Source organism: Oncorhynchus tshawytscha, unplaced genomic scaffold (genome assembly GCF_018296145.1).
Source record: "Oncorhynchus tshawytscha isolate Ot180627B unplaced genomic scaffold, Otsh_v2.0 Un_contig_3034_pilon_pilon, whole genome shotgun sequence".
Lineage (NCBI taxonomy): Eukaryota > Metazoa > Chordata > Actinopteri > Salmoniformes > Salmonidae > Oncorhynchus > Oncorhynchus tshawytscha.
Window position 1 is genome coordinate 39605 of NW_024609330.1, and position 25631 is coordinate 65235.

A 25631-nucleotide genomic window follows, 5' to 3' on the forward strand; every position below is an offset into this window, starting at 1 on the left:
CTAGGCTACCCTACCCCCTCTACATTTTTCTAACCACTAGGCTAGTTGCCGCCTCTACACTCTAACCACTAGGCTACCCTGCAGGGGCCTCTACACTCTAACCACTAGGCTACCCTGCCAGCCTCTACACTCTAACCACTAGGCTACCCTGCCGCCTCTACACTCTAACCACTAGGCTACACCCCACTAGGCCGCCTCTACACTCTAACCACTAGGCTACCCTGCCGCCTCTACACTCTAACCACTAGGCTACCCTGCCGCCTCTACACTCTAACCACTAGGCTACCCTGCCCCCTCTACACTCTAACCACTAGGCTACCCTGCCTCCTCTACACTCTAACCACTAGGCTACCCTGCCACCTCTACACTCTAACCACTAGGCTACCCTGCCTCTACACTCTAACCACAGGCCACCCTGCCACCTCTACACTCTAACCACTAGGCTACCCTGCCGCCTCTACACTCTAACCACTAGGCTACCCTGCCACCTCTACACTCTAACCACTAGGCTACCCTGCCGCCTCTACGCTCTAACCACTAGGCTACCCTGCCACCTCTACACTCTAACCACTAGGCTACCCTGCCACCTCTACACTCTAACCACTAGGCTACCCTGCCGCCCCTACACTCTAACCACTAGGCTACCCTGCTGCCTCTACACTCTAACCACTAGGCTACCCTGCCGCCTCTACACTCTAACCACTAGGCTACCCTGCCCCTCTACACTCTAACCACTAGGCTACCCTGCCGCCTCTACACTCTAACCACTAGGCTACCCTGCCCCTCTACACTCTAACCACTAGGCTACCCTGCCGCCTCTACACTCTAACCACTAGGCTACCCTGCCCCCTCAACACTCTAACCACTAGGCTACCCTGCCCCCTCTACACTCTAACCACTAGGCTACCCTGCCCCCTCTACACTCTAACCACTAGGCTACCCTGCCGATCCTCTACACTCTAACCACTAGGCTACCCTGCCCCCTCTACACTCTAACCACTAGGCTACCCTGCCCCTCTACACTCTAACCACTAGGCTACCCTGCCCCTCTACACTCTAACCACTAGGCTACCCTGCCGACCTCTACACTCTAACCACTAGGCTACCCTGCTGCCCCCTTGAACAAGTGACCTTTACATTTGAGTCATTTAGCAGACGCTCTTATCCAGAGAGACTGACAGCATTAATCTTAAAATATCCAGGTGGGACAACCACATATCTCAGGCATAGAAATAAAAAATATGTCCTGAACGTAGTCCGTATGTGACATGAGGTTGAAAACCAGGCGGGCTGCTGTGTTCTGGATCAGTTCCAGGGGTTTGATGACACAAGCAGGGAGCCCAGCCAACAGAGAGTTGCAGTGGTCCAGACGGGAGATGACAACTGCCTGGATTAGGACCTGCGCCGCTTCCTGTGTGAGGTAGAGTCGTACTCCACGGATGTTGTAGAGAGCATGAACCTGCAGGAGCGGGTCACTGCTTTGATGCTGGCAGAGAACAACGGGGTGTTGCACAGGGTCACGTCGACACAGTGGAGTTGGCGTCTGTGATGGAGAGGTCTTGGAGCGGGCAGGTCTTCCCCGGGAGGAAGAGCAGCTCTGTCTTGTCTAGGTTGAGCTTGAGGTGGTGGGCTGACATCAAAGCTGAGATGTCTGCCAGGCACATGTGTCACCATCTGGGTGTCAGAAGGCGGGAGGAGAAAAGCAGTTGAGTGTCATTTATCTCAGTGCTTAGTACCCTCCGCCACCATCCTTGTTTTTGCACATATTTAAAGCTGTTCAGAGTTTGTAGATTAGAAATGTAATTAGTTATGTTGGGTAGAGTTGGGAAACTAGTCGCAACCGGGATTAGAACTGGCGACCTCGGCAGGTTGCAACCCGCGTTTAACCCCCATCCACCTGCAACCCTAAAAAGTTAATTTTATTTGTCTCTCAGATGTAAATTCCACTCACTGATCTGTCATTAAGCCTCGCCCACTGAGATTTCATCCAACCAGTCTTCATTTGTCTTTCCGTGGTTCCTCGCATCCTCTCTCTTTCTCCGAATCAGATATGACCTTTTAAAATGTCAGCGAGCAGCAACCATCAGATTGAATCCAGGCCTCTGTGTTATCAAGAAGACACAGTACAGTGTGTTTTCTAGGACTTTATTGTGCGTCAGAGGAAAGGCCTCAGGAGAAAGGTACTGTGGGTAACGTGCTCAGTAATGAAGAACGCTCCGAGACCAGCCAGGAAGTGGAGAGATACAGGGTGTCTCGGGCTTTTGTTCTAGCCTTGCACTATAACACAACCGATTCACCCAATCAAGGTCTTGATGAACAGTTTGAGTATATACTGAAGGGACAGTTTATTAGCTGAAGGGCTTCTATGGGAGTGGGGTGTTTGTCTAGCCTGATTTCAGCTCTGCTATGACTCGTTGTCATGCCGTTTGGAATGACAGCACAAAGACCCTGGGACCAGGCTAGTGTTTGTCTGAGTAAACCTGGTAGATTCTACGAGTCGTTTAGCTAAATCAGGAGTGTTTGTGCAGGTCTGTAGCATAACCCTGCACAACCTGTATTTCTCCAGGTTGCCATTGGTGACCACTGTTGTAAATGAATATAAGGAACAACTACAGCAGACAATACGACTGGTATTCTTTTTTTTAAAAACACTTTCACACACATCCTCTCTCCACTATCACACACACACACAGTGTCCATCGTGTGCCAGACATTTACACATACAGCCCCTTCTAAGGTTGCACATACCCAGTAACTTCCCCAGAATCCCCTATGTTTCCCAGACATCCCCATTTGAAGTGTTACCAGATTCCAGGGAATTTGTCAATACAGGAATATTCCAACTGGGATTTCTGGAAAACCTGGGATTTTTTGGGGAAAATTTAATGGGAATTTTTGCTTCTCTTAAGTCGTCCACCATTTTGTATTACTGCTTAGAACCAACCTGGTACAGTATTATCAAAAAGGACAGCGAGCACCTCTTTAGGTTGGTGTGTTTGGACTTCACTTCAGTCAATCAGTCAGCCATCTTGTGTCTCAACATTCCAAAATGGCTTCCTTTCCTCATCTCCTCTCCTTTATCGTCGGGGGAGGAAAGGACCCAAGAAAAGGAAGCAAGTTCACACTTTTGAGACAGGGCCATTGTCTCCTCTCATCTTCATTGTAGTTTTGGTGAGACAAATAAAAAAAAAAAGTTTATTTCCGCCCAAAAACAACAACGCCCAGGTCACCCCTCTCTCACTGGGCCAGGGAAGAGGAAGTGGGAGGGGTATAACCAGGAAGTGACATCACTTCTTAGCGGGTACGCCCTCTGAGTAGTCCTCCAGTACTCCGGCCAGATGGTCGTTGTGAGTCTTGAAGCGTCTCTTCTTCTGTCCACCTGGCTTCTTCCTCTTGATTGGTAACTGTAGCAACACAACCAAAACAGCCAATCACAGACCGGGTTATTGTAGAAACAACCAATCACAGATAAGTCATGAGAAACATGGAGAGAAAGATAAAGAGAGTGATAAGAGCTAGGAGATGTGGACGTAAATCCGTACCACCATAAATTGACTAAATGATCACAATGTCGATAAGTAGAACACGTTTATAACATGAATGTGCCCCAGAGTTACTCTTTTAAATGACCCTTCAACCTACTACTTCTACTTTGAATGTTGTAGCGATCAACTGTCTTGTTAACAAACAGCCCATATCAGTATATCAGACAACTCATTACATGTCAAACATCACATTCCTCTAGTAAAGGATCCGTATCATTATTATCCAAGCGTCAAATGTCCTCTCTCTGTCCTGTTTGGGTGTCAAGATCATTTTCGGTTTATTGTCCCAGCTATGTGACAGACCGGCAGGCCGGGGTAATTCCAGTCCTCGAGGGGGTCTGTCTTCCCCCCCCCCAGTCCCTAGCAGAACTCAGCTGATTTAAACTAACTGCATTCTAAACTGAAGATCATGATTAGTTGATTACTGGAGTTAGGCGTGTTAGCTGGGGGCAAAAGTGTAACACCAATCAGGCCCCCCGAGGAATGGAATTACCCAGGCCTGTGAGACAGAAATACAGACAGAAAGAGAAAAGAGGTAAGAGAGATGTAGAGAGGTAGAGAGAGATGTAGAGAGGTAGAGAAAGAGGTAGGGACAGAGAGAGAAACTCACAACTTTCTTGGGTCCAGTCTCCTGCATGGAGGAGATGCCCTGTCTCTTGAGGTAGTCCTCTATCTTCTCTTCGTCCATAGAGTCCACTGGGATACTCCTCCACAGCTTGGTGAACTCTGGGACGATAGACCAGGAAACACAGACAGGATACCATTAGCTCAGGTAGGACAATAGCAGTAGTAGTTTATTACATTTTTACAAGTAGGTCGTACTTGGCAGATAAAAGCTGACTTGCGGTACACAATACATACAAGTAAACAAATCAATGCATACAAGTAAACAAATCAAAACATACAAGTAAACAAATCAATACATACAAGTAAACAAATCAATGTATACAAGTAAACAAATCAAAACATACAAGTAAACAAATCAAAACATACAAGTAAACAAATCAAAACATACAAGTAACAAATCAATACATACAAGTAAACAAATCAAAACATACAAGTAAACAAATCAAAACATTCAAGTAAACAAATCAAAACATACAAAAGTAAACAAACTAATTAAATTCAGTTAATATCCCGTATCGACTGAATGGATCCTGGTATGAAGGAACTGAAAGTTCTACACTTCTAAATGACGTCATAGTAAAAAAATAATTTAAAAATCTGACCACTGGGTGGAGCCATTGAAGTCATTACGTGAAAGAGAAACCAGACCAGTGCAAAGGGAGAGAAACCAGACCAGTGCTCACACCTTCTACAGAGAACTGAGTGGCTTTATGCAGTTGTACTTTAGACGTCTTTAGACTTATAAAACATTTTTATATATATATATTTTTTATTTTTAACCTTTGGCAATATTTACAGTTTTATATATATATTTATTTTATTTTTTAACCTTTGGCAATATTTACAGAATGTATTTAAGGTCAACAAAGCTCCCTTAACTGAAATAAGGAAGAGAGACCTTATCAACGCTCTTATCTGAATCTACTGCAAACTGATAATTAAGGGAGAAATTGTACCAACATTTTCACATTCTGCATTGGATGACATGGGAGAAACCCTACCAATGCTCAGCTTTTCAACAGATATTTAATGGGGAGAAACTATACACATGCTCTCATCTTCAACCACTGCAAACTAAATTAAGGGAGAGACCATACCAACACTCTAGTTCTAATTAACATTATATTCTCACCTTCTACAGAGAACTAAGCAAAAAGACACCATACAAATGCTCCCACTCATCTACCACGGAGGGCCCCAAAAAAGTAATTAAGGTAGAGAAACTACACCAACGCTCTCACCTTCGTCAACTGTAAACTGGCAGTGTTTATCATTGTAGAACAGAATCTTCTTCTTGTCTGGTCTTGTCACAAAGATGATCTGGTCTCCCAAAACCTGGGGAGGAACAGAGGCCGTTAATATGTCTGACTCATTAATACTCACACACACACACACACACACACACCACACACACACCTTCTTCAGTGCCTTGGCAGAGTTGGGTAGCCCCTCCTCCACGTCATCTAGCAGTAATCCTCCCAGTCCCAGCTGGTCATGTTTATCCAACAGTCTGAGCAGGGCTTTCTTGTCCTTCAGGTGATATTTGGGCTTGAAGGCATATTTCCCATCCCTCACCTCTATCTTAGGGTTACTGGCCAGCGCCTGGGGGACGGGACAGAGACGGAGTCAAACATTTATTTCAACTTTATTTACATGGGTCTCAAAACACTAGTCTGTTTGGCCCGAGGAAGAGGAGGGTGGGAAGGAGGTAAATAAAAGAGAGAGGGAGAGCAAGAAGAGAGAGAGGTGGAAGATATTATATTTTTAGAAACTATGTTTTATGATCAGAATAATGAGGGGAGGTGGTTTTAAAGATTTAACAATTGATCCATATCAATTATCATTTAACACGTTGTTTCTGATACCTCTCTAATAAAAGATAATAAATAATAAAAGTTAGCTAGCTTGCTTAACCTTGGTAATAATTGTCAAACGATCTACATTATTCCCATTGATAAGTTTGCGATTGTCAAAAAACAGATTTGGCGTCATCTATTGAAAAGGTGAAAGGTCAAGCCCCAACACACACCATCTTATTGAAAAGGTGAAAGGTCAAGCCCCAACACACACCTCAGTCATCAGCCATTGTTTCTGCTTCATGATAACTCTGATAACATGTGATCGCCCCAACACACACCATCTTATTGAAAAGGTGAAAGGTCAAGCCCCAACACACACCATCTTATTGAAAAGGTGAAAGGTCAAGCCCCAACACACACCTCAGTCATCAGCCATTGTTTCTGTTTCATGCCGATGTCCAGTAGTTTGGTCTCATCTAGAATCTCCTCCACAGTCAAGTGGTGAGTATCACCACGCTGGTGTCTGGTCTGGAGGACAGGAAGGAACACAGAGGAACAGGAAGGAACACAGAAGAACAGGAAGGAACACAGAAGAACAGGAAGGAACACAGAAGAACAGGAAGGAAAACATGATCAATTGTAACTCAATTGTAAGAAATGAAGCTAACCTGCTAGCCAAGGCTTTCAGTTTGGGCTTAAAAATATGAACAACTAGACCGCCAGTAAAATGTTGAATTTTCAAGTTTGGCCTTTAGGACCTGAATGCCACCCGGGCTAGTGTGGTCTAATAGCCAGATGGCCCGTTTCTACAATCCTTTACTTCAGTGTAGTAGTCTGAGTACCGGACGGAGAAGAACAGAACACAGAATCCAGGATGTTATTGGTTGGTCACATGATACATTGTTTAAAAGAAGTCCTCTGTGTAACGGCAGCCTGTCTGCATCGACTGGGTCCAGACGAGGTAGTATACAGTACTGGGAAAAAGACAGAGCACACACACACACACACACACACACACACACACACACACACACACACACACACACACACACACACACACAGGCGCACACACACACACAGGCACACACACACACACACACACACACACACACACACACAGGCACAGGCACACACACACACACAGGCACACACTGGCACACACACACACACTGGCACACACACACACTGGCACACACACACACACACAGGCACACACAGGCACACACACACACACTGGCACACACACACACACACCCACTGGCACACACCCACTGGCACACACACACCCACTGGCACACACCCACTGGCACACACACACCCACTGGCACACACACACACACACACACACACACTGGCACACACACTCTGCGAACGTTATGCAGATTGTTATGAGTCAACGTCTGGTGTGAAAAACCACCCAGGCTGTCAGAGTTACTGCACCAGAGCTGAACCATAAACATGTTGACAAACAAAAGTCTGTGTTGTTGTTGTTTACTTCCAAAATAAAGAGTGGAAAACCAAACAATAGAGGGTTCAGAGGTTAAAAGGGGAGTGGTTTAATTGAGATGACAGCTCAGACTGTTGGAAGGAGGAAGCTCACCAATCAGGACACCACTGAACCACCTCTCTGACAACATGTCATTACTACAGGGAACCACCTCTCTGACAACATGTCATTACTACAGCGAACCACCTCTCTGACAACATGTCATTACTACAGTGAACCACCTCTCTGACAACATGTCATTACTACAGTGAACCACCTCTCTGACAACATGTCATTACTACAGAGAACCACCTCTCTGACAACATGTCATTACTACAGGGAACCTCCTCTCTGACAACATGTCATTACTACAGGGAACCACCTCTCTGACAACATGTCATTACTACAGGGAACCTCCTCTCTGACAACATGTCATTACTACAGGGAACCTCCTCTCTGACAACATGTCATTACTACAGTGAACCACCTCTCTGACAACATGTCATTACTACAGCGAACCACCTCTCTGACAACATGTCATTACTACAGCGAACCACCTCTCTGACAACATGTCATTACTACAGCGAACCACCTCTCTGACAACATGTCATTACTACAGTGAACCACCTCTCTGACAACATGTCATTACTACAGTGATGATTTGACAGTAGGATAACTAACATGTGTGGTCCTGTGTAGCTCAGTTGGTAGAGGGTGACTCTAGCAACACCAGGCTTGTGGGTTCCACCAGTACGCACTCACTACTGTTAGTCACTACTACAGTGGGGATTTGACAGTAGGACAACTAACACTCACTACTGTTAGTCACTCTGGACAACAGCACCTGCTAAATGACTCAAACGTCATGGAAATAGCATCATCCACGTATTAGGTGTGTGTGTGCGTGTGTGTGTGTGTGTGTGTAAGTGTGTGTGTGTGTGTGTGTGTGTGTGTTCACCTTACCTTCATGTAGTTGACTATCTTAGCCAGGCAACCAAACTTGTAGCCAGAGCTGCCTGTCAGGGCCTTCAGGTTGAAGTTACCATTACTGGTGTCTGGAGAGAGAAAGAGAAAACTGGTCAGATATCCTAATTACCAGCTCAGATAAAGACCAGGATCAGAATCTAGACATGTTGTCCTGCTCAAATAAAGACCAGGATCAGAATCTAGACATGTTGTCCTGCTCAAATAAAGACCAGGATCAGAATCTAGACATGTTGTCCTGCTCAGATAAAGACCAGGATCAGAATCTAAACATGTTGTCCTGCTCAAATAAAGACCAGGATCAGAATCTAGACATGTTGTCCAGCTCAGATAAAGACCAGGATCAGAATCTAGACATGTTGTCCTGCTCAAATAAAGACCAGGATCAGAATCTAGACATGTTGTCCTGCTCAGATAAAGACCAGGATCAGAATCTAAACATGTTGTCCTGCTCAAATAAAGACCAGGATCAGAATCTAGACATGTTGTCCTGCTCAAATACAGACCAGGATCAGAATCTAGACATGTTGTCCTGCTCTTGTGCCACACTAAGATGAGTCCTGTCAGTAGCAGTTATTCAATAGAGACTCATATAGTTCCTGTCAATATCAGTTATTCAATAGAGACTCATATAGGTCCTGTCAGTATCAGTTATTCAATAGACTCATATAGGTCCTGTCAATATCAGTTATTCAATAGACTCATATAGGTCCTGTCAATATCAGTTATTCAATAGACTCATATAGGTCCTGTCAGTATCAGTTATTCAATAGACTCATATAGGTCCTGTCAGTATCAGTTATTCAATAGACTCATATAGGTCCTGTCAATATCAGTTATTCAATAGACTCATATAGGTCCTGTCAATATCAGTTATTCAATAGACTCATATAGGTCCTGTCAATATCAGTTATTCAATAGAGACTCATATAGGTCCTGTCAATATCACATTGTACTAATTCAATAACGTTGTGATTATATTGTTTTTGTGGAAGATTTAAAAAACAATTTCAAAAATAAATAAAAGCTGTAGTAGAAGCATTAGGAAGTGCCCTTCTCTCTGTGTCTGATATGGTTATCAGGGCACATAGGTCCTGTCAGGGCACAGATAGGGGGTTATCAGGCACTAGCTCAGTAGGGTTATCATAGCACTCAGCTAGGTCCTGTCAATATCAGGGCACTAGCTAGGGGTATCAGGGCAATAGCTAGGGGGTATCAGGCAATAGCTAGGGGTTATCATAGCACTAGCTAGGGGGTATCAGGCACTAGCTAGGGGGTATCAGGGCACTAGCTAGGGGTATCAGGGCACTAGCTAGGGGGTCTCATGGATAGGGGGTATCAGGGCACTAGCTAGGGGTATCATGGCACTAGCTAGGGGTATCATGGCACTAGCTAGGGGTATCAGGGCACTAGCTAGGGGTATCAGGGCACTAGCTAGGGGTATCAGGGAGGGGGGCACTAGGGGTATCATGGCACTAGCTAGGGGGCATCAGGGCACTAGCTAGGGGTATCATGGCACTAGCTAGGGGTATCAGGGCACTAGCTAGGGGTATCAGGGCACTAGCTAGGGGTATCAGGGCACTAGCTAGGGGTATCAGGGCACTAGCTAGGGGTATCATGGCACTAGCTAGGGGTATCATGGCACTAGCTAGGGGTATAGGGCACTAGCTAGGGGTATCAGGGCACTAGCTAGGGGTATCATGGCACTAGCTAGGGGTATCATGGCACTAGCTAGGGGTATCATGGCACTAGCTAGGGGTATCAGGGCACTAGCTAGGGGTATCAGGGCACTAGCTAGGGGTATCAGGGCACTAGCTAGGGGGTATCATGGCACTAGCTAGGGGTATCATGGCACTAGCTAGGGGTATCAGGGCACTAGCTAGGGGGTATCATGGCACTAGCTAGGGGTATCATGGCACTAGCTAGGGGTATCAGGGCACTAGCTAGGGGTATCATGGCACTAGCTAGGGGTATCATGGCACTAGCTAGGGGTATCAGGGCACTAGCTAGGGGTATCAGGGCACTAGCTAGGGGTATCAGGGCACTAGCTAGGGGTATCAGGGCACTAGACAGGGGTATCATGACACTAGCTAGGGGTATCAGGGCACTAGCAGGGGTATCATGACACTAGCTAGGGGTATCAGGGCACTAGCTAGGGGTATCAGGGCACTAGCTAGGGGTATCAGGGCACTAGCTAGGGGTATCAGGGCACTAGACAGGGGTATCATGACACTAGCTAGGGGTATCAGGGCACTAGCTAGGGGTATCATGGCACTAGCTAGGGGTATCATGGCACTAGCTAGGGGTATCATGGCACTAGCTAGGGGTATCAGGGGGCACTAGCTAGGGGTATCAGGGCACTAGCTAGGGGTATCAGGGCACTAGCTAGGGGTATCAGGGCACTAGCTAGGGGTATCAGGGCACTAGACTAGGGGTATCATGACACTAGCTAGGGGTATAAAAGGGCACTAGACAGGGGTATCATGACACTAGCTAGGGGTATCAGGGCACTAGCTAGGGGTATCAGGGCACTAGCTAGGGGGTATCATGGCACTAGCTAGGGGTATCAGGGCACTAGCAGGGGTATCATGGCACTAGCTAGGGGTATCAGGGCACTAGCTAGGGGTATCAGGGCACTAGCTAGGGGTATCAGGGCACTAGCTAGGGGTATCAGGGCACTAGCTAGGGGTATCAGGGCACTAGCTAGGGGTATCAGGGCACTAGCTAGGGGGTATCAGGGCACTAGCTAGGGGTATCAGGGCACTAGCTAGGGGTATCAGGGCACTAGCTAGGGGTATCAGGGCACTAGACAGGGGTATCATGACACTAGCTAGGGGTATCAGGGCACTAGCAGGGGTATCATGGCACTAGCTAGGGGGTATCAGGGCACTAGCTAGGGGTATCAGGGCACTAGCTAGGGGGTATCAGGGCACTAGCTAGGGGTATCAGGGCACTAGCTAGGGGTATCAGGGCACTAGCTAGGGGTTATCAGGGCACTAGCTAGGGGTATCAGGGCACTAGCTAGGGGGTATCATGGCACTAGCTAGGGGTATCAGGGCACTAGCTAGGGGTTATCATGGCACTAGCTAGGGGTATCAGGGCACTAGCTAGGGGGTATCAGGGCACTAGCTAGGGGTATCATGGCACTAGCTAGGGGTATCAGGGCACTAGCTAGGGGTAGCTAGGGTTATCAGGGCACTAGCTAGGGGTATCATGGCACTAGCTAGGGGTATCAGGGCACTAGCTAGGGGGTTATCATGGCACTAGCTAGGGGTATCAGGGCACTAGCTAGGGGTATCAGGGCACTAGCTAGGGGTATCATGGCACTAGACAGGGGTATCATGACACTAGCTAGTAGCTAGGGGTTATCAGGGCACTAGCTAGGGGTATCATGGCACTAGCTAGGGGTATCATGGCACTAGCTAGGGGTATCAGGGCACTAGCTAGGGGTATCAGGGCACTAGCTAGGGGTATCAGGGCACTAGCTAGGGGTATCAGGGCACTAGACAGGGGGTATCATGACACTAGCTAGGGGTATAAGGGCACTAGCTAGGGGTATAAGGGCACTAGCTAGGGGTATAAGGGCACTAGCTAGGGGTATCAGGGCACTAGCTAGGGGTATCAGGGCACTAGCTAGGGGTATCAGGGCACTAGCTAGGGGTATCATGGCACTAGCTAGGGGTATCAGGGCACTAGCTAGGGGTATCAGGGCACTAGCTAGGGGGTATCAGGGCACTAGCTAGGGGGTATCATGGCACTAGCTAGGGGGTATCATGGCACTAGCTAGGGGGTATCATGGCACTAGCTAGGGGGTATAAGGGCACAAGACAGCTACCTACTCTAGTGGCTCTGCGTCTGTGGCTTCAGCTGTGAGATCCTGTTTCTGGAGACCAGCCAATCAGAGCGGCCTGTTGTTGTGACTCACTAAATGATTCATCACGTGGGCGGGAGCTGCTGCTGGGTGCTAATGAGAAGGCGGGGCATTCATTTCATCTGAGAAGATTTGGCAAATAGAGAGGGGAGAAACGAGGGTGAGCTTAGCCATTGGTAGAGTGGTACGGTCTGAGCACAGGCTGTGCCTTGTGTGGGGAAGACGAGCAGAACTGCAAGGAGTGGCAGGGAGGAAGAGAGAGAGGAAGAGAGAGAGGAAGAGAGAGAGGAAGAGTGGGGGAAGGGAGAGCATCTTTTGCCTGAATCCTTTACAAGCATCCACCCCACAGTATAAGCTACACAGGTGAGTCTGCATATTTCTCTGGCACAATGACGGTTAGTGTGTGTGTGTGTGTGTGTGTGTGTGTGTGTGGGGGGACACACTGGCAGATCTGCAGTCTGTTCGCATGCTTGCCTGCTACAGCCATGTATCAGGGCAAGGCGCGTGTGTGGGGGTGTAGTGTGTGTGTAGTGTGTGTGTAGTGTGTGTAGTGTGTGTGTGTGTGTAGTGTGTGTAGTGTGTGTGTGTGTCTACTAGCCTAATCCATCCTATGAAGCCTACGTTGTATCTGTGATTGCTCTCATAAGAGGAGGGTTTACCTTCCATCCCTACAGCATTCTGGGTAACAGAACTACATTATAAACGGTAAAAGGTTTATCAACACCAGAGGACAGACAGACAGGAGCCCAGTCTATGGGTTATGCTGTGAGCAGACAGACAGGAGCCCAGTCTATGGGTTATGCTGTGAGCAGACAGACAGACAGGAGCCCAGTCTATGGGTTATGCTGTGAGCAGAGACAGACAGGAGCCCAGTCTATGGGTTAGAGACAGACAGACAGGAGCCCAGTCTATGGGTTATGCTGTGAGCAGACAGACAGACAGACAGGAGCCCAGTCTATGGGTTATGCTGTGAGCAGACAGACAGACAGACAGGAGCCCAGTCTATGGGTTATGCTGTGAGCAGACAGACAGACAGGAGCCCAGTCTATGGGTTACGCTGTGAGCAGACAGACAGACAGACAGGAGCCCAGTCTATGGGTTATGCTGTGAGCAGACAGACAGACAGACAGGAGCCCAGTCTATGGGTTATGCTGTGAGCAGACAGACAGGAGCCCAGTCTATGGGTTATGCTGTGAGCAGACAGACAGACAGACAGGAGCCCAGTCTATGGGTTATGCTGTGAGCAGACAGACAGACAGACAGGAGCCCAGTCTATGGGTTATGCTGTGAGACAGACAGACAGACAGGAGCCCAGTCTATGGGTTATGCTGTGAGCAGACAGACAGACAGACAGGAGCCCAGTCTATGGGTTATGCTGTGAGCAGACAGACAGACAGACAGGAGCCCAGTCTATGGGTTATGCTGTGAGCAGACAGACAGACAGACAGGAGCCCAGTCTATGGGTTATGCTGTGAGCAGACAGACAGACAGACAGGAGCCCAGTCTATGGGTTATGCTGTGAGCAGACAGACAGACAGGAGCCCAGTCTATGGGTTATGCTGTGAGCAGACAGACAGACAGACAGGAGCCCAGTCTATGGGTTATGCTGTGAGCAGACAGACAGACAGGAGCCCAGTCTATGGGTTATGCTGTGAGCAGACAGACAGACAGACAGACAGAGAGCCCAGTCTATGGGTTATGCTGTGAGTAACAGACAGACAGGAGCCCAGTCTATGGGTTATGCTGTGAGCAGACAGACAGACAGACAGGAGCCCAGTCTATGGGTTATGCTGTGAGCAGACAGACAGACAGACAGGAGCCCAGTCTATGGGTTATGCTGTGAGCAGACAGACAGACAGACAGGAGCCCAGTCTATGGGTTATGCTGTGAGCAGACAGACAGACAGGAGCCCAGTCTATGGGTTATGCTGTGAGCAGACAGACAGACAGACAGGAGCCCAGTCTATGGGTTATGCTGTGAGCAGACAGACAGACAGACAGGAGCCCAGTCTATGGGTTATGCTGTGAGCAGACAGACAGACAGACAGGAGCCCAGTCTATGGGTTATGCTGTGAGCAGACAGACAGACAGACAGGAGCCCAGTCTATGGGTTATGCTGTGAGCAGACAGACAGACAGGAGCCCAGTCTATGGGTTATGCTGTGAGCAGACAGACAGACAGGAGCCCAGTCTATGGGTTATGCTGTGAGCAGACAGACAGACAGACAGACAGGAGCCCAGTCTATGGGTTATGCTGTGAGTAACAGACAGACAGGAGCCCAGTCTATGGGTTATGCTGTGAGCAGACAGACAGACAGGAGCCCAGTCTATGGGTTATGCTGTGAGCAGAGACAGACAGACAGGAGCCCAGTCTATGGGTTATGCTGTGAGCAGACAGACAGACAGACAGGAGCCCAGTCTATGGGTTATGCTGTGAGCAGACAGACAGACAGACAGGAGCCCAGTCTATGGGTTATGCTGTGAGCAGACAGACAGACAGGAGCCCAGTCTATGGGATGCTGTGAGCAGACAGACAGACAGACAGGAGCCCAGTCTATGGGTTATGCTGTGAGCAGACAGACAGACAGGAGCCCAGTCTATGGGTTATGCTGTGAGCAGACAGACAGACAGACAGACAGACAGGAGCCCAGTCTATGGGTTATGCTGTGAGCAGACAGACAGACAGGAGCCCAGTCTATGGGTTATGCTGTGAGCAGACAGACAGACAGACAGGAGCCCAGTCTATGGGTTATGCTGTGAGCAGACAGACAGACAGACAGGAGCCCAGTCTATGGGTTATGCTGTGAGCAGACAGACAGACAGAGCCCAGTCTATGGGTTACAGACTGTCAGACAGACAGGAGCCCAGTCTATGGGTTATGCTGTGAGCAGACAGACAGACAGACAGGAGCCCAGTCTATGGGTTATGCTGTGAGCAGACAGACAGACTAAAGGAGCCCAGTCTATGGGTTATGCTGTGAGCAGACAGACAGACAGACAGAGCCCAGTCTATGGGTTATGCTGTGAGCAGACAGAGCCCAGTCTATGGGTTATGCTGTGAGACAGACAGACAGACAGACAGCAGACAGACAGACGGGAGCCCAGTCTATGGGTTATGCTGTGAGCAGACAGACTGTCAGACAGGAGCCCAGTCTATGGGTTATGCTGTGAGCAGACAGACAGGGAGCCCAGTCTATGGGTTATGCTGTCTATAGACAGTCAGACTAAAGGATGAGTGAGCTGTCAGACTAAAGGATGAGTGTCTATATAACAGACTGTCAGACTAAAGGATGAGTGTCTATATAACAGACTGTCAGACTAAAGGATGGTGTCTATATAACAGACTGTCAGACTAAAGGATGAGTGTCTATATAGACAGACTGTCAGACTAAAGGATGAGTGTCTATATAACAGACTGTCAGACTAAAGGATGAGTGTCTATATAACAGACTGTCAGACTAAAGGATGAGTGTCTATATAACAGACTGTCAGACTAAAGGATGAGTGTCTATATAACAGACTGTCAGACTAAAGGATGAGTGTCTATATACAGACAGTCAGACTGTCAGACTAAAGGATGAGTGTCTATATAACAGACTGTCAGACTAAAGGATGAGTGTCTATATAACAGACTGTCAGACTAAAGGATGAGTGTCTATATAACAGACTGTCAGACTAAAGGATGAGTGTCTATATAACAGACTGTCAGACTAAAGGATGAGTGTCTATATAACAGACTGTCAGACTAAAGGATGAGTGTCTATATAACAGACTGTCAGACTAAAGGATGAGTGTCTATATAACAGACTGTCAGACTAAAGGATGAGTGTCTATATAACAGACTGTCAGACTAAAGGATGAGTGTCTATATAACAGACTGTCAGACTAAGCCCAGTCTATGAGTGTCTATATAACAGACTGTCAGACTAAAGGATGAGTGTCTATGGGTAACAGACTGTCAGACTAAAGGAGAGTGTCTATATAACAGACTGTCAGACTAAAGGATGAGTGTTTTTGTAGCAGAACAGAGAGACTAGACTGCTAGAGGATGGTCCCTGGGTCAAACTCCACAGGGAATAGGGTGCCAAGCAGGCAGTGAGGTTGTTGTGATTCAGACCGGCATACTGGATGGGACTAGACTTTAGGGAGGGGGTGGGAGCCCCTGCAGACAGAGGGGGTGGGGGAGAGAGGAGGGGGTAGGGGGGAGAGGAGAGACAGAGGGGGGTAGGGGTGGAGAGGGAGGATGGGACTAGACATTAGGGAGGGCTGTGGGGCAGTGGGAGCCCCAGTCAGACAGTTACGGCAGGAGGCACCGCTCTGCCTCAGGAGGGGCCCAGGGGTGGATGGGGGGGAGAGAGAAAGGGGAGGGGGGTAAGGGTGGAGGGGGGTTATGCTGGGGAGAGCAGACAGGAGACAGACAGGGCCCAGTAGGGGGTTAGAGAGAGGAGGGGGTAGGGGTGGAGGGGGGCCCAGAGAGGAGGGGGTAGGGGTGGAGAGGGATGGAGGGAGGAATAGAGAGGAGGTAGGGGAGGAGAGGGTAACGATAATAGAGACAGAGGTAGAGAGGTGTAGAGGAGGAGGGTAACGATAAGGAGGAACAGAGAGAGGTGTAGTGCTGGGGTACTAGGCTAAAGGTAGTGTGGTGTGGGTAGAGGAGGAGAGGGTAACGATAGGGAGGATCAGAGAGGACTGTAGAGGAGGAGAGGGTAACAGACTAGAGAGGAACAGAGAGGAAAGAGGATGGGTATCGGTCTACATTCATAATAGATAATGATATCCCTCTCTTCCTTCACTTCTCTCCCTCCATCAACATCAGCCAACAGAACCTCCAATAACCCAATTAGACAACACTTTTAACAGGAAGTATTACAGTCAGACTAAGTATTTTCCCCAGGAGAGAGACCTTCAGTTACCATGACAGTGTTACTAATGTGGAGTGTATCAATAGCCTCTACTTGTAGCAACATTAAAAGGAGTTGAAGGCCTATTGGCTACTTCCATAGCAACATTAGAGAACAGTTGAAGGATGGCTACTTCCATAGCAACATTAAAACAGTTGAAGGCCTATTGGCTTCTTCCATAGCAACATGAAAACAGTTGAAGGATTGGCTACTTCCATAGCAACAGAAAACAGTTGAAGGCCTATTGGCTTCTTCCATAGCAACATGAAAACAGTTGAAGGCCTATTGGCTACTTCCATAGCAACATTAAAACAGTTGAAGGCCTACTGGCTACTTCCATAGCAACATGAAAACAGTTGAAGCCTATTGGCTACTTCCATAGCAACATGAAAACAGTTGAAGGCCTATTGGCTACTTCCATAGCAACATTAAAACAGTTGAAGGCCTAGGGACTTCCATAGCAACATGAAGGTAGTTGAGGAGCCTATTGGCTACTTCCATAGCAACATTAAAACAGTTGAAAGCCTATTGGCTACTTCCATAGCAACATGAAAACAGTTGAAGGCCTATTGGCTACTTCCATAGCAACATGAAAACAGTTGAAGGCCTATTGGCTACTTCCATAGCAACATTAAAACATGAAGGCCTATTGGCTACTTCCATAGCAACATGAAAACAGTTGAAGGCCTATTGGCTACTTCCATAGCAACATGAAAACAGTTGAAGGCCTATTGGCTACTTCCATAGCAACATGAAAACAGTTGAAGGCCTATTGGCTACTTCCATAGCAACATGAAAACAGTTGAAGGCCTATTGGCTACTTCCATAGCAACATGAAAACAGTTGAAGGCCTATTGGCTACTTCCATAGCAACATTAAAACAGTTGAAGGCCTATTGGCTACTTCCATAGCAACATGAAAACAGTTGAAAAGCCTATTGGCTACTTCCATAGCAACATGAAAACAGTTGAAGGCCTATTGGCTACTTCCATAGCAACATTAAAACAGTTGAAGGCCTATTGGCTACTTCCATAGCAACATGAAAACAGTTGAAGGCCTATTGGCTACTTCCATAGCAACATGAAAACAGTTGAAGGCCTATTGGCTACTTCCATAGCAACATGAAAACAGTTGAAGGCCTATTGGCTACTTTACATAGCAACATGAAAACAGTTGAAGGCCTATTGGCTACTTCCATAGCAACATTAGAACGGTCTGATTAAAGTTGAAGGCCTATTGGCTACTTCACATCTCATTAGATGACGACAGCTAATGGGGATCCTAATAAACACATGATCTCATTGACCTCATCAGAGACCGAGCCATTGTGTTCAGGGTAACTAGACTAACAGTCAGGAGATGACTGTGGTCTGCTAACACTATGTAACATAGAACTGTATATAATAGACATGCTGTCCTCTGACTAATGACAGGCCTGTATCAGGTTACACTAACAACACTATGTAACATAGAACTGTATATAATAGACATGCTGTCCTCTGACTAATGACAGGCCTGTATCAGGTTACACTAACAGCACTATGTAACATAGAACTGTATATAATAGACATGCTGTTCCTCTGACTAATGACAGGCCTGTATCAGGTTACACTAACAGCACTATGTAACATAGAACTGTATATAATAGACATGCTGTCCTCTGACTGTGGTTACACTAACACACTATGTAACATAGAACTGTATATAATAGACATGCTGTCCTCTGACTAATGACAGGCCTGTATCAGGTTACACTAACAGCACTATGTAACATAGAACTGTATATAATAGACATGCTGTCCTCTGACTAATGACAGGCCTGTATCAGGTTATACTAACAGCACTATGTAACATAGAACTGTATATAATAGACATGCTGTCCTCTGACTAATGACAGGCCTGTATCAGGTTACACTAACAGCACTATGTAACATACTGTGAGTCAGTCATCAGTCAACAGTCATCAGTAAAGCTACTCAGAGCAGATGATGACAGTGGGCTCTACCACAGGAGAGGAGAGGTGGAATGACTCACTGCTAAACACACACATCTGGTAACAATAGCCAAGTCAGTCACACACATATTTGACGAGTAAAGGTGGAATGCTGAACAGAACAGTGAAACTCATGCACACATTCTATCTGAACTAGAGAAGGTTGAGACAGACAGACAGACAGACAGACAGACAGAGACAGACAGACAGACAGACAGACAGACAGACAGACAGACAGACAGACAGACAGACAGACAGACAGACAGACAGACAGACAGACAGACAGGACAGACCAGACAGCAGGACAGACAGACAGGACAGACAGACAGACAGACAGACAGACAGACAGACAGACAGACAGGCAGACAGACAGACAGTCACAGACAGACAGACAGACAGACAGACAGACAGACAGACAGACAGACAGACAGACAGACAGACAGACAGACAGACAGACAGACAGACAGACAGACAGACAGACAGACAGACAGACAGACAGACAGACAGACAGACAGACAGACAGACAGACAGACAGACAGACAGACAGACAGACAGAGACAGACAGACAGACAGACAGACAGACAGACAGACAGACAGACAGACAGACAGAACAGACAGACAGACAGACAGACAACTAATCAAACCAGGTTACACTCTAACAATGTTTCCCAGGGTAGGAGTGTCTGTAGAGCAGTACTCAGGACAAGCCCCATTTCCCCTCAGTCTCTCTCTGGTTCACTCAGCCAAACTGGGTCAGTCTCACTGCTCCTGGCGTGCGTGTGTGTGTGTGTGTGCGTGTGTGTAAGCAGGAAGGCGCTATGCACCCCAGGAGGTTGTGTCCTGATGGAGTAAGAGGTTCTGTCTCTCTCCCTCCAGGTCACAGTACCAGAACTCTGTGTATAGAGGTTCTGTCTCTCTCTCCCTCCAGGTCACAGTACCAGAACTCTGTGTATAGAGGTTCTGTCTCTCTCCCTCCAGGTCACAGTACCAGAACTCTGTGTATAGAGATTCTGTCTCTCTCTCCCTCCAGGTCACAGTACCAGAACTCTGTGTATAGAGGTTCTGTCTCTCTCCCTCCAGGTCACAGTACCAGAACTCTGTGTATAGAGGTTCTGTCTCTCTCCCTCCAGGTCACAGTACCAGAACTCTGTGTATAGAGGTTCTGTCTCTCTCCCTCCAGGTCACAGTACCAGAACTCTGTGTATAGAGGTTCTGTCTCTCTCCCTCCAGGTCACAGTACCAGAACTCTGTCTATAGAGGTTCTGTCTCTCTCTCCCTCCAGGTCACAGTACCAGAACTCTTGAGTTGAGGCTCTATAAAGGCTGTCTTCATAGACAGCAGGTCTGACGGACAGAAGAACATCCTGAACACCAGCAGGACACTCAAACCTCTCCAGGAACAAAACAACACTATCATCTCTCTACCGACCATTGGACTGTCAACACCAGCAGACCTCTCAAACCTCTCCAGGAACAAACCAACCATGACTTCCTCTATCATTTCTCTCCCAGGTGAAACAACATGGACCGTCTCAACACCACCTCTCTCCCGTGGCTCCCTGACGCCGCCCCGCTGTCCCAGGTCTCCCTGCAGGTTCAGGAGGTGTACCCGTTCCACGACGGCTGGAACATAGCGTGCTTCGTCATCCTACTCCTCTTCATCATCACAGTAGTCTCCCTGGCAGCTCTGGCCTTCCTCTACGAGCTGCTGGACTGTGGCTGCTGTGTCAAGGTGAGACTAGGCCTGTTACTATACTGTAGCTGTTCCAGGGTTAGACCAGGCCTGTTACTATACTGTAGCTGTTCCAGGGTTAGACCAGGCCTGTTACTATACTGTAGCTGTTCCAGTGTTAGACCAGGCCTGTTACTATACTGTAGCTGTTCCAGGGTTAGACCAGGCCTGTTACTATACTGTAGCTGTCCCAGGGTTAGACCAGGCCTGTTACTATACTGTAGCTGTCCCAGGGTTAGACCAGGCCTGTTACTATACTGTAGCTGTTCCAGGGTTAGACCAGGCCTGTTACCATACTGTACCTGTTCCAGGGTTAGACCAGGCCTGTTACTATACTGTAGCTGTTCCAGGGTTAGACCAGGCCTGTTACTATACTGTAGCTGTCCCAGGGTTAGACCAGGCCTGTTACTATACTGTAGCTGTTCCAGGGTTAGACCAGGCCTGTTACTATACTGTAGCTGTTCCAGGGTTAGACCAGGCCTGTTACTATACTGTAGCTGTCCCAGGGTTAGACCAGGCCTGTTACTATACTGTAGCTGTTCCAGGGTTAGACCAGGCCTGTTACTATACTGTAGCTGTTCCAGGGTTAGACCAGGCCTGTTACTATACTGTAGCTGTTCCAGGGTTAGACCAGGCCTGTTACTATACTGTAGCTGTCCAGGGTTAGACCAGGCCTGTTACTATACTGTAGCTGTCCCAGGGTTAGACCAGGCCTGTTACTATACTGTAGCTGTCCCAGGGTTAGACCAGGCCTGTTACTATACTGTAGCTGTTCCAGGGTTAGACCAGGCCTGTTACTATACTGTAGCTGTCCCAGGGTTAGACCAGGCCTGTTACTATACTGTAGCTGTTCCAGGGTTAGACCAGGCCTGTTACTATACTGTAGCTGTCCCAGGGTTAGACCAGGCCTGTTACTATACTGTAGCTGTTCCAGGGTTAGACCAGGCCTGTTACTATACTGTAGCTGTCCCAGGGTTAGACCAGGCCTGTTACTATACTGTAGCTGTCCCAGGGTTAGACCAGGCCTGTTACTATACTGTAGCTGTTCCAGGGTTAGACCAGGCCTGACTGTAGCTGTCCCAGGGTTAGACCAGGCCTGTTACTATACTGTAGCTGTTCCAGGGTTAGACCAGGCCTGTTACTATACTGTAGCTGTTCCAGGGTTAGACCAGGCCTGTTACTATACTGTAGCTGTCCCAGGGTTAGACCAGGCCTGTTACTATACTGTAGCTGTTCCAGGGTTAGACCAGGCCTGTTACTATACTGTAGCTGTCCCAGGGTTAGACCAGGCCTGTTACCATACTGTAGCTGTTCCAGGGTTAGACCAGGCCTGTTACTATACTGTAGCTGTCCCAGGGTTAGACCAGGCCTGTTACTATACTGTAGCTGTCCCAGGGTTAGACCAGGCCTGTTACTATACTGTACCTGTTCCAGGGTTAGACCAGGCCTGTTAATATAACCTGGATCTAACCTAAACCCATTATATAACCTAAACTATGGTTTTCCTTCTCATGCAGGGGAAGACCCACCGTGACCTGATGGAGGAGGAAGGTCCCTTCCACAACATGGTGGAGAAGATCCACAGTCCCACGGGGTCACAAACCGAGGTGGTGTAAGGGGGTTATTAAAGGGGTCGTTGCCACCAGTGACCAGGGCCAAGCAGGAAGTTAGGTCATGATCGTTGACCCTGAATCTGAACCCGAGACTGACTGTGCTGTGTGCTCACAGTTTGAGAACAGTGAGACTGCACCTTCGTATGTGTGAGATTGTGTGTGTGTGTGTGTCCCTGTTCCCGTGTGTGTGTGTGTGTGTCCCTGTTCCCGTGTGTGTGTGTGTGTGTGTGTCCCTGTTCCCGTGTGTGTGTGTGTGTGTGTCCCTGTCCCTGTGTGTGTGTGTGTGTGTGTGTGTGTGTGTGTGTATATAACGGTGGTGTTATCTAATCGAAGCACATCAGCAGGGAAGGCAGGAGAGAAGAAGAGCTCTCCTTTGCCAAGTCCAGGGTTTAACAAGTCTATTATTTGACGGATGTTTAGCATCTTCATCCATCACCACATTGTAAGTACAAGACATACCATTCGAGACAGCTTAAGACACAGAGGAGATCCACAATGATAGCCAACCCTCTAGGACCCTACAGAGCAAGGAAGTCCCCCAAAGTCAACGACCAAGATGATAAGAGATCAAGATGATCAAGATGACCAAGATATTAAAGTAACTGTCGTAATGTTTCCAGATTTCTATGAAAGTTTTCCTTCCCCCCCAAAATATTAATTATGTTAAAAACCAGCTTTTGTGTGTTGGAATGGTGTGGGCATGTACTGGTTATTAAAAATATGAATGGAGCAGACCGCTGATTGGACCATCTCATCCTGCTCACGATGATGACCTCATCCTCTTTGAGGAAATAACAAGCATTTTTAAAATGGTCTGTTTGAGATCCAAGTTTGAGGTGGGGATTTTTGAAGTGTTTTTTTCTCTCCAATTTATGATTTGACCACAAATACGAGTATGGGATTAATCAAAAACATTATGAGTTAAACTAACTTTTAAAGTTAATATTCTGTTATCACTGGACAGTTACTTTAAAATGTCACCAAAAAACCCAGCTACCACAGAAGACGTCCCACATTTTAATGTAATTTACAGATGGTTTTTATTCCCTAATGCTTTGACTGCCATTGTAGTGAAGTCCTCATCCATTTGACAAAAACTGTTCACAACTTGCTGTGTCGTAATGATGTAATCAACATGTTGCCTGTGATAATGTAACCACTCACCAACATATTTAAACCACAGCCAAGTGGCCATGATACTACTCTCTCTAGACGGGGGGGCACCTGTACACACACATGATACTACTCTCTCTAGAAGGGGGGCACCTGTACACACACATGATACTACTCTCTCTAGAAGGGGGGGGACACACACCTGTACACACATGATACTACTCTCTCTAGAAGGGGGGCACCTGTACACACACATGATACTACTCTCTCTAGAAGGGGGGCACCTGTACACACACATGATACTACTCTCTCTAGAAGGGGGGCACCTGTACACACACATGATACTACTCTCTCTAGAAGGGGGGCACCTGTACACACACATGATACTACTCTCTCTAGAAGGGGGGCACCTGTACACACACATGATACTACCTCTCTAGAAGGGGGCACCTGTACACACCGATGTAAATAAAATAACATACTTGCATTGAGCACATGGTATTATTTCACTTGCCTAAAAAATGATGATGATGATGATGATGATGAATAAACAATTATCAGGTAAGAAAAACAAACTGTCTCATTTCAAAAGTACTGACAGATGTTGATATGAAGCTTATTAAAACAAATGTACAAAGAGTGTTTTTATGGTCAACGGAAAAAAAAAAAAAAAAAATGAGCCATTTAAAACATGTTTGTAGAAAATAACTCTCATTGTGGAATGTATAAGCAAGCAGGTACCCAGGCTACAGATGTGACACACAACCAGCAGTATAATAGATTTCAAGACTAGGGTCGTATTAAATCGGGGCCCACCGTAGCAAAAAATATTTTTACAGCTAAGTTTAGGTAATCCCTCCCCTGTTTCACAGTCAGATTTGTTCCATCTGGTGCCGAATGAACATGACCCAAATATTAAAGGTGTGTACTCACTAGTAGGAACCAGATGGATGCAAAAAAGGCTGAAATGGGGGAGGAAGGGACACACCTAAATCTGTCCAATAAGAAGTGCTTGTTTTCGTTTGTTGCAAAACCTTTTACTATATTTTACACTAATGAATACACCCCAGGTTGTAGAGCCCTTCTGGGTTGTATTCATTCTTGAAGAAACAGTTTACCATTTAGGAACTAAATGGAAGCAAACCGGGCAAACGAACCTACCTTAATTTGTCCAATTTAAAACTATTTTTCCCTTTGAAAAATGTTTTCTATTTGGAGTAAATGGAAACCTTTTCGCAACAGACTAAATGTTTTGCAACAGGATCGGCGTGATGAATACACCCCTGGTCTTACCTGCCCCATGTTTGGACCCGGAGGCCTCCTTGTCAGCTTTGGACTTCTTCTTCTTGGAACCGCCTGACTCGGAGGCTGCAGGTCTCTTCTCAACCGTGGGCTGAGAGAGAGCCCTCTTCTTAAAGAGCTCCCGCTCTCTCAACAAGGCAGGGTCCATCCTGATACACCACCACGTTACAACGTTAGACGCTAGCTACAGAAAGACAAAAATATATACCTCAAGGCAACACAATGTTAGGGTTGGGTCCATCCTCTAAGTCAACATATAGCGGCATTATTAGCTCCTCAAAGACATGCACAACGTTGTTACACTTCTCAGTATATATATGGGCTGAACAACGAGCAATCTAATTATGTATTTAAGTCAATGGTTTAGACCTAGTTAGGGTGTTCACATACCATATAGCTTTTATGATGTTCACACATTTCACATACCGTTAGCCAGCTAGGTTTACGTAGCTAATAATGGTATCACACTTGTCAAGTTGCTACTCTGATACCTAACCAGCAAGTTGTCTGACACTTCTGCCAGTACATCTAAGTGACATATCATCTTATGAGTGACACAAAAAATAAAACTGAAAGATGTATATTAGCTTCCTAGTTGCTATACAAAATAAAAGCTAGTAACCTAGCTAGTTAGACAGGTTTTGGGGTTTGCTAGCATTTAAGCTAATT

General features: G+C 47.0%; 2 protein-coding genes across 2 annotated transcripts; one reads left to right on the plus strand and one right to left on the minus strand.

Annotated features, from left to right (window-relative positions):
• Positions 1-2129: 2129 nt before the first annotated feature.
• Positions 2130-25154, minus strand: LOC121844611 (general transcription factor IIE subunit 2-like). The gene is made up of 7 exons (XM_042314894.1): positions 24954-25154; positions 8421-8512; positions 6392-6499; positions 5589-5774; positions 5414-5507; positions 4156-4271; positions 2130-3404 (listed from the first exon to the last, which is right to left on the minus strand). Exons 1-7 carry the CDS (start codon positions 25108-25110, stop codon positions 3288-3290), a joined length of 870 nt encoding a protein of 289 aa, XP_042170828.1. The 5' UTR covers positions 25111-25154; the 3' UTR covers positions 2130-3287.
• Positions 12463-22785, plus strand: LOC121844610 (small integral membrane protein 18-like). Its single transcript, XM_042314893.1, has 3 exons — positions 12463-12675; positions 20715-20934; positions 22452-22785. Exons 2-3 carry the CDS (start codon positions 20725-20727, stop codon positions 22548-22550), a joined length of 309 nt encoding a protein of 102 aa, XP_042170827.1. The 5' UTR covers positions 12463-12675; positions 20715-20724; the 3' UTR covers positions 22551-22785.
• Positions 25155-25631: the final 477 nt, after the last annotated feature.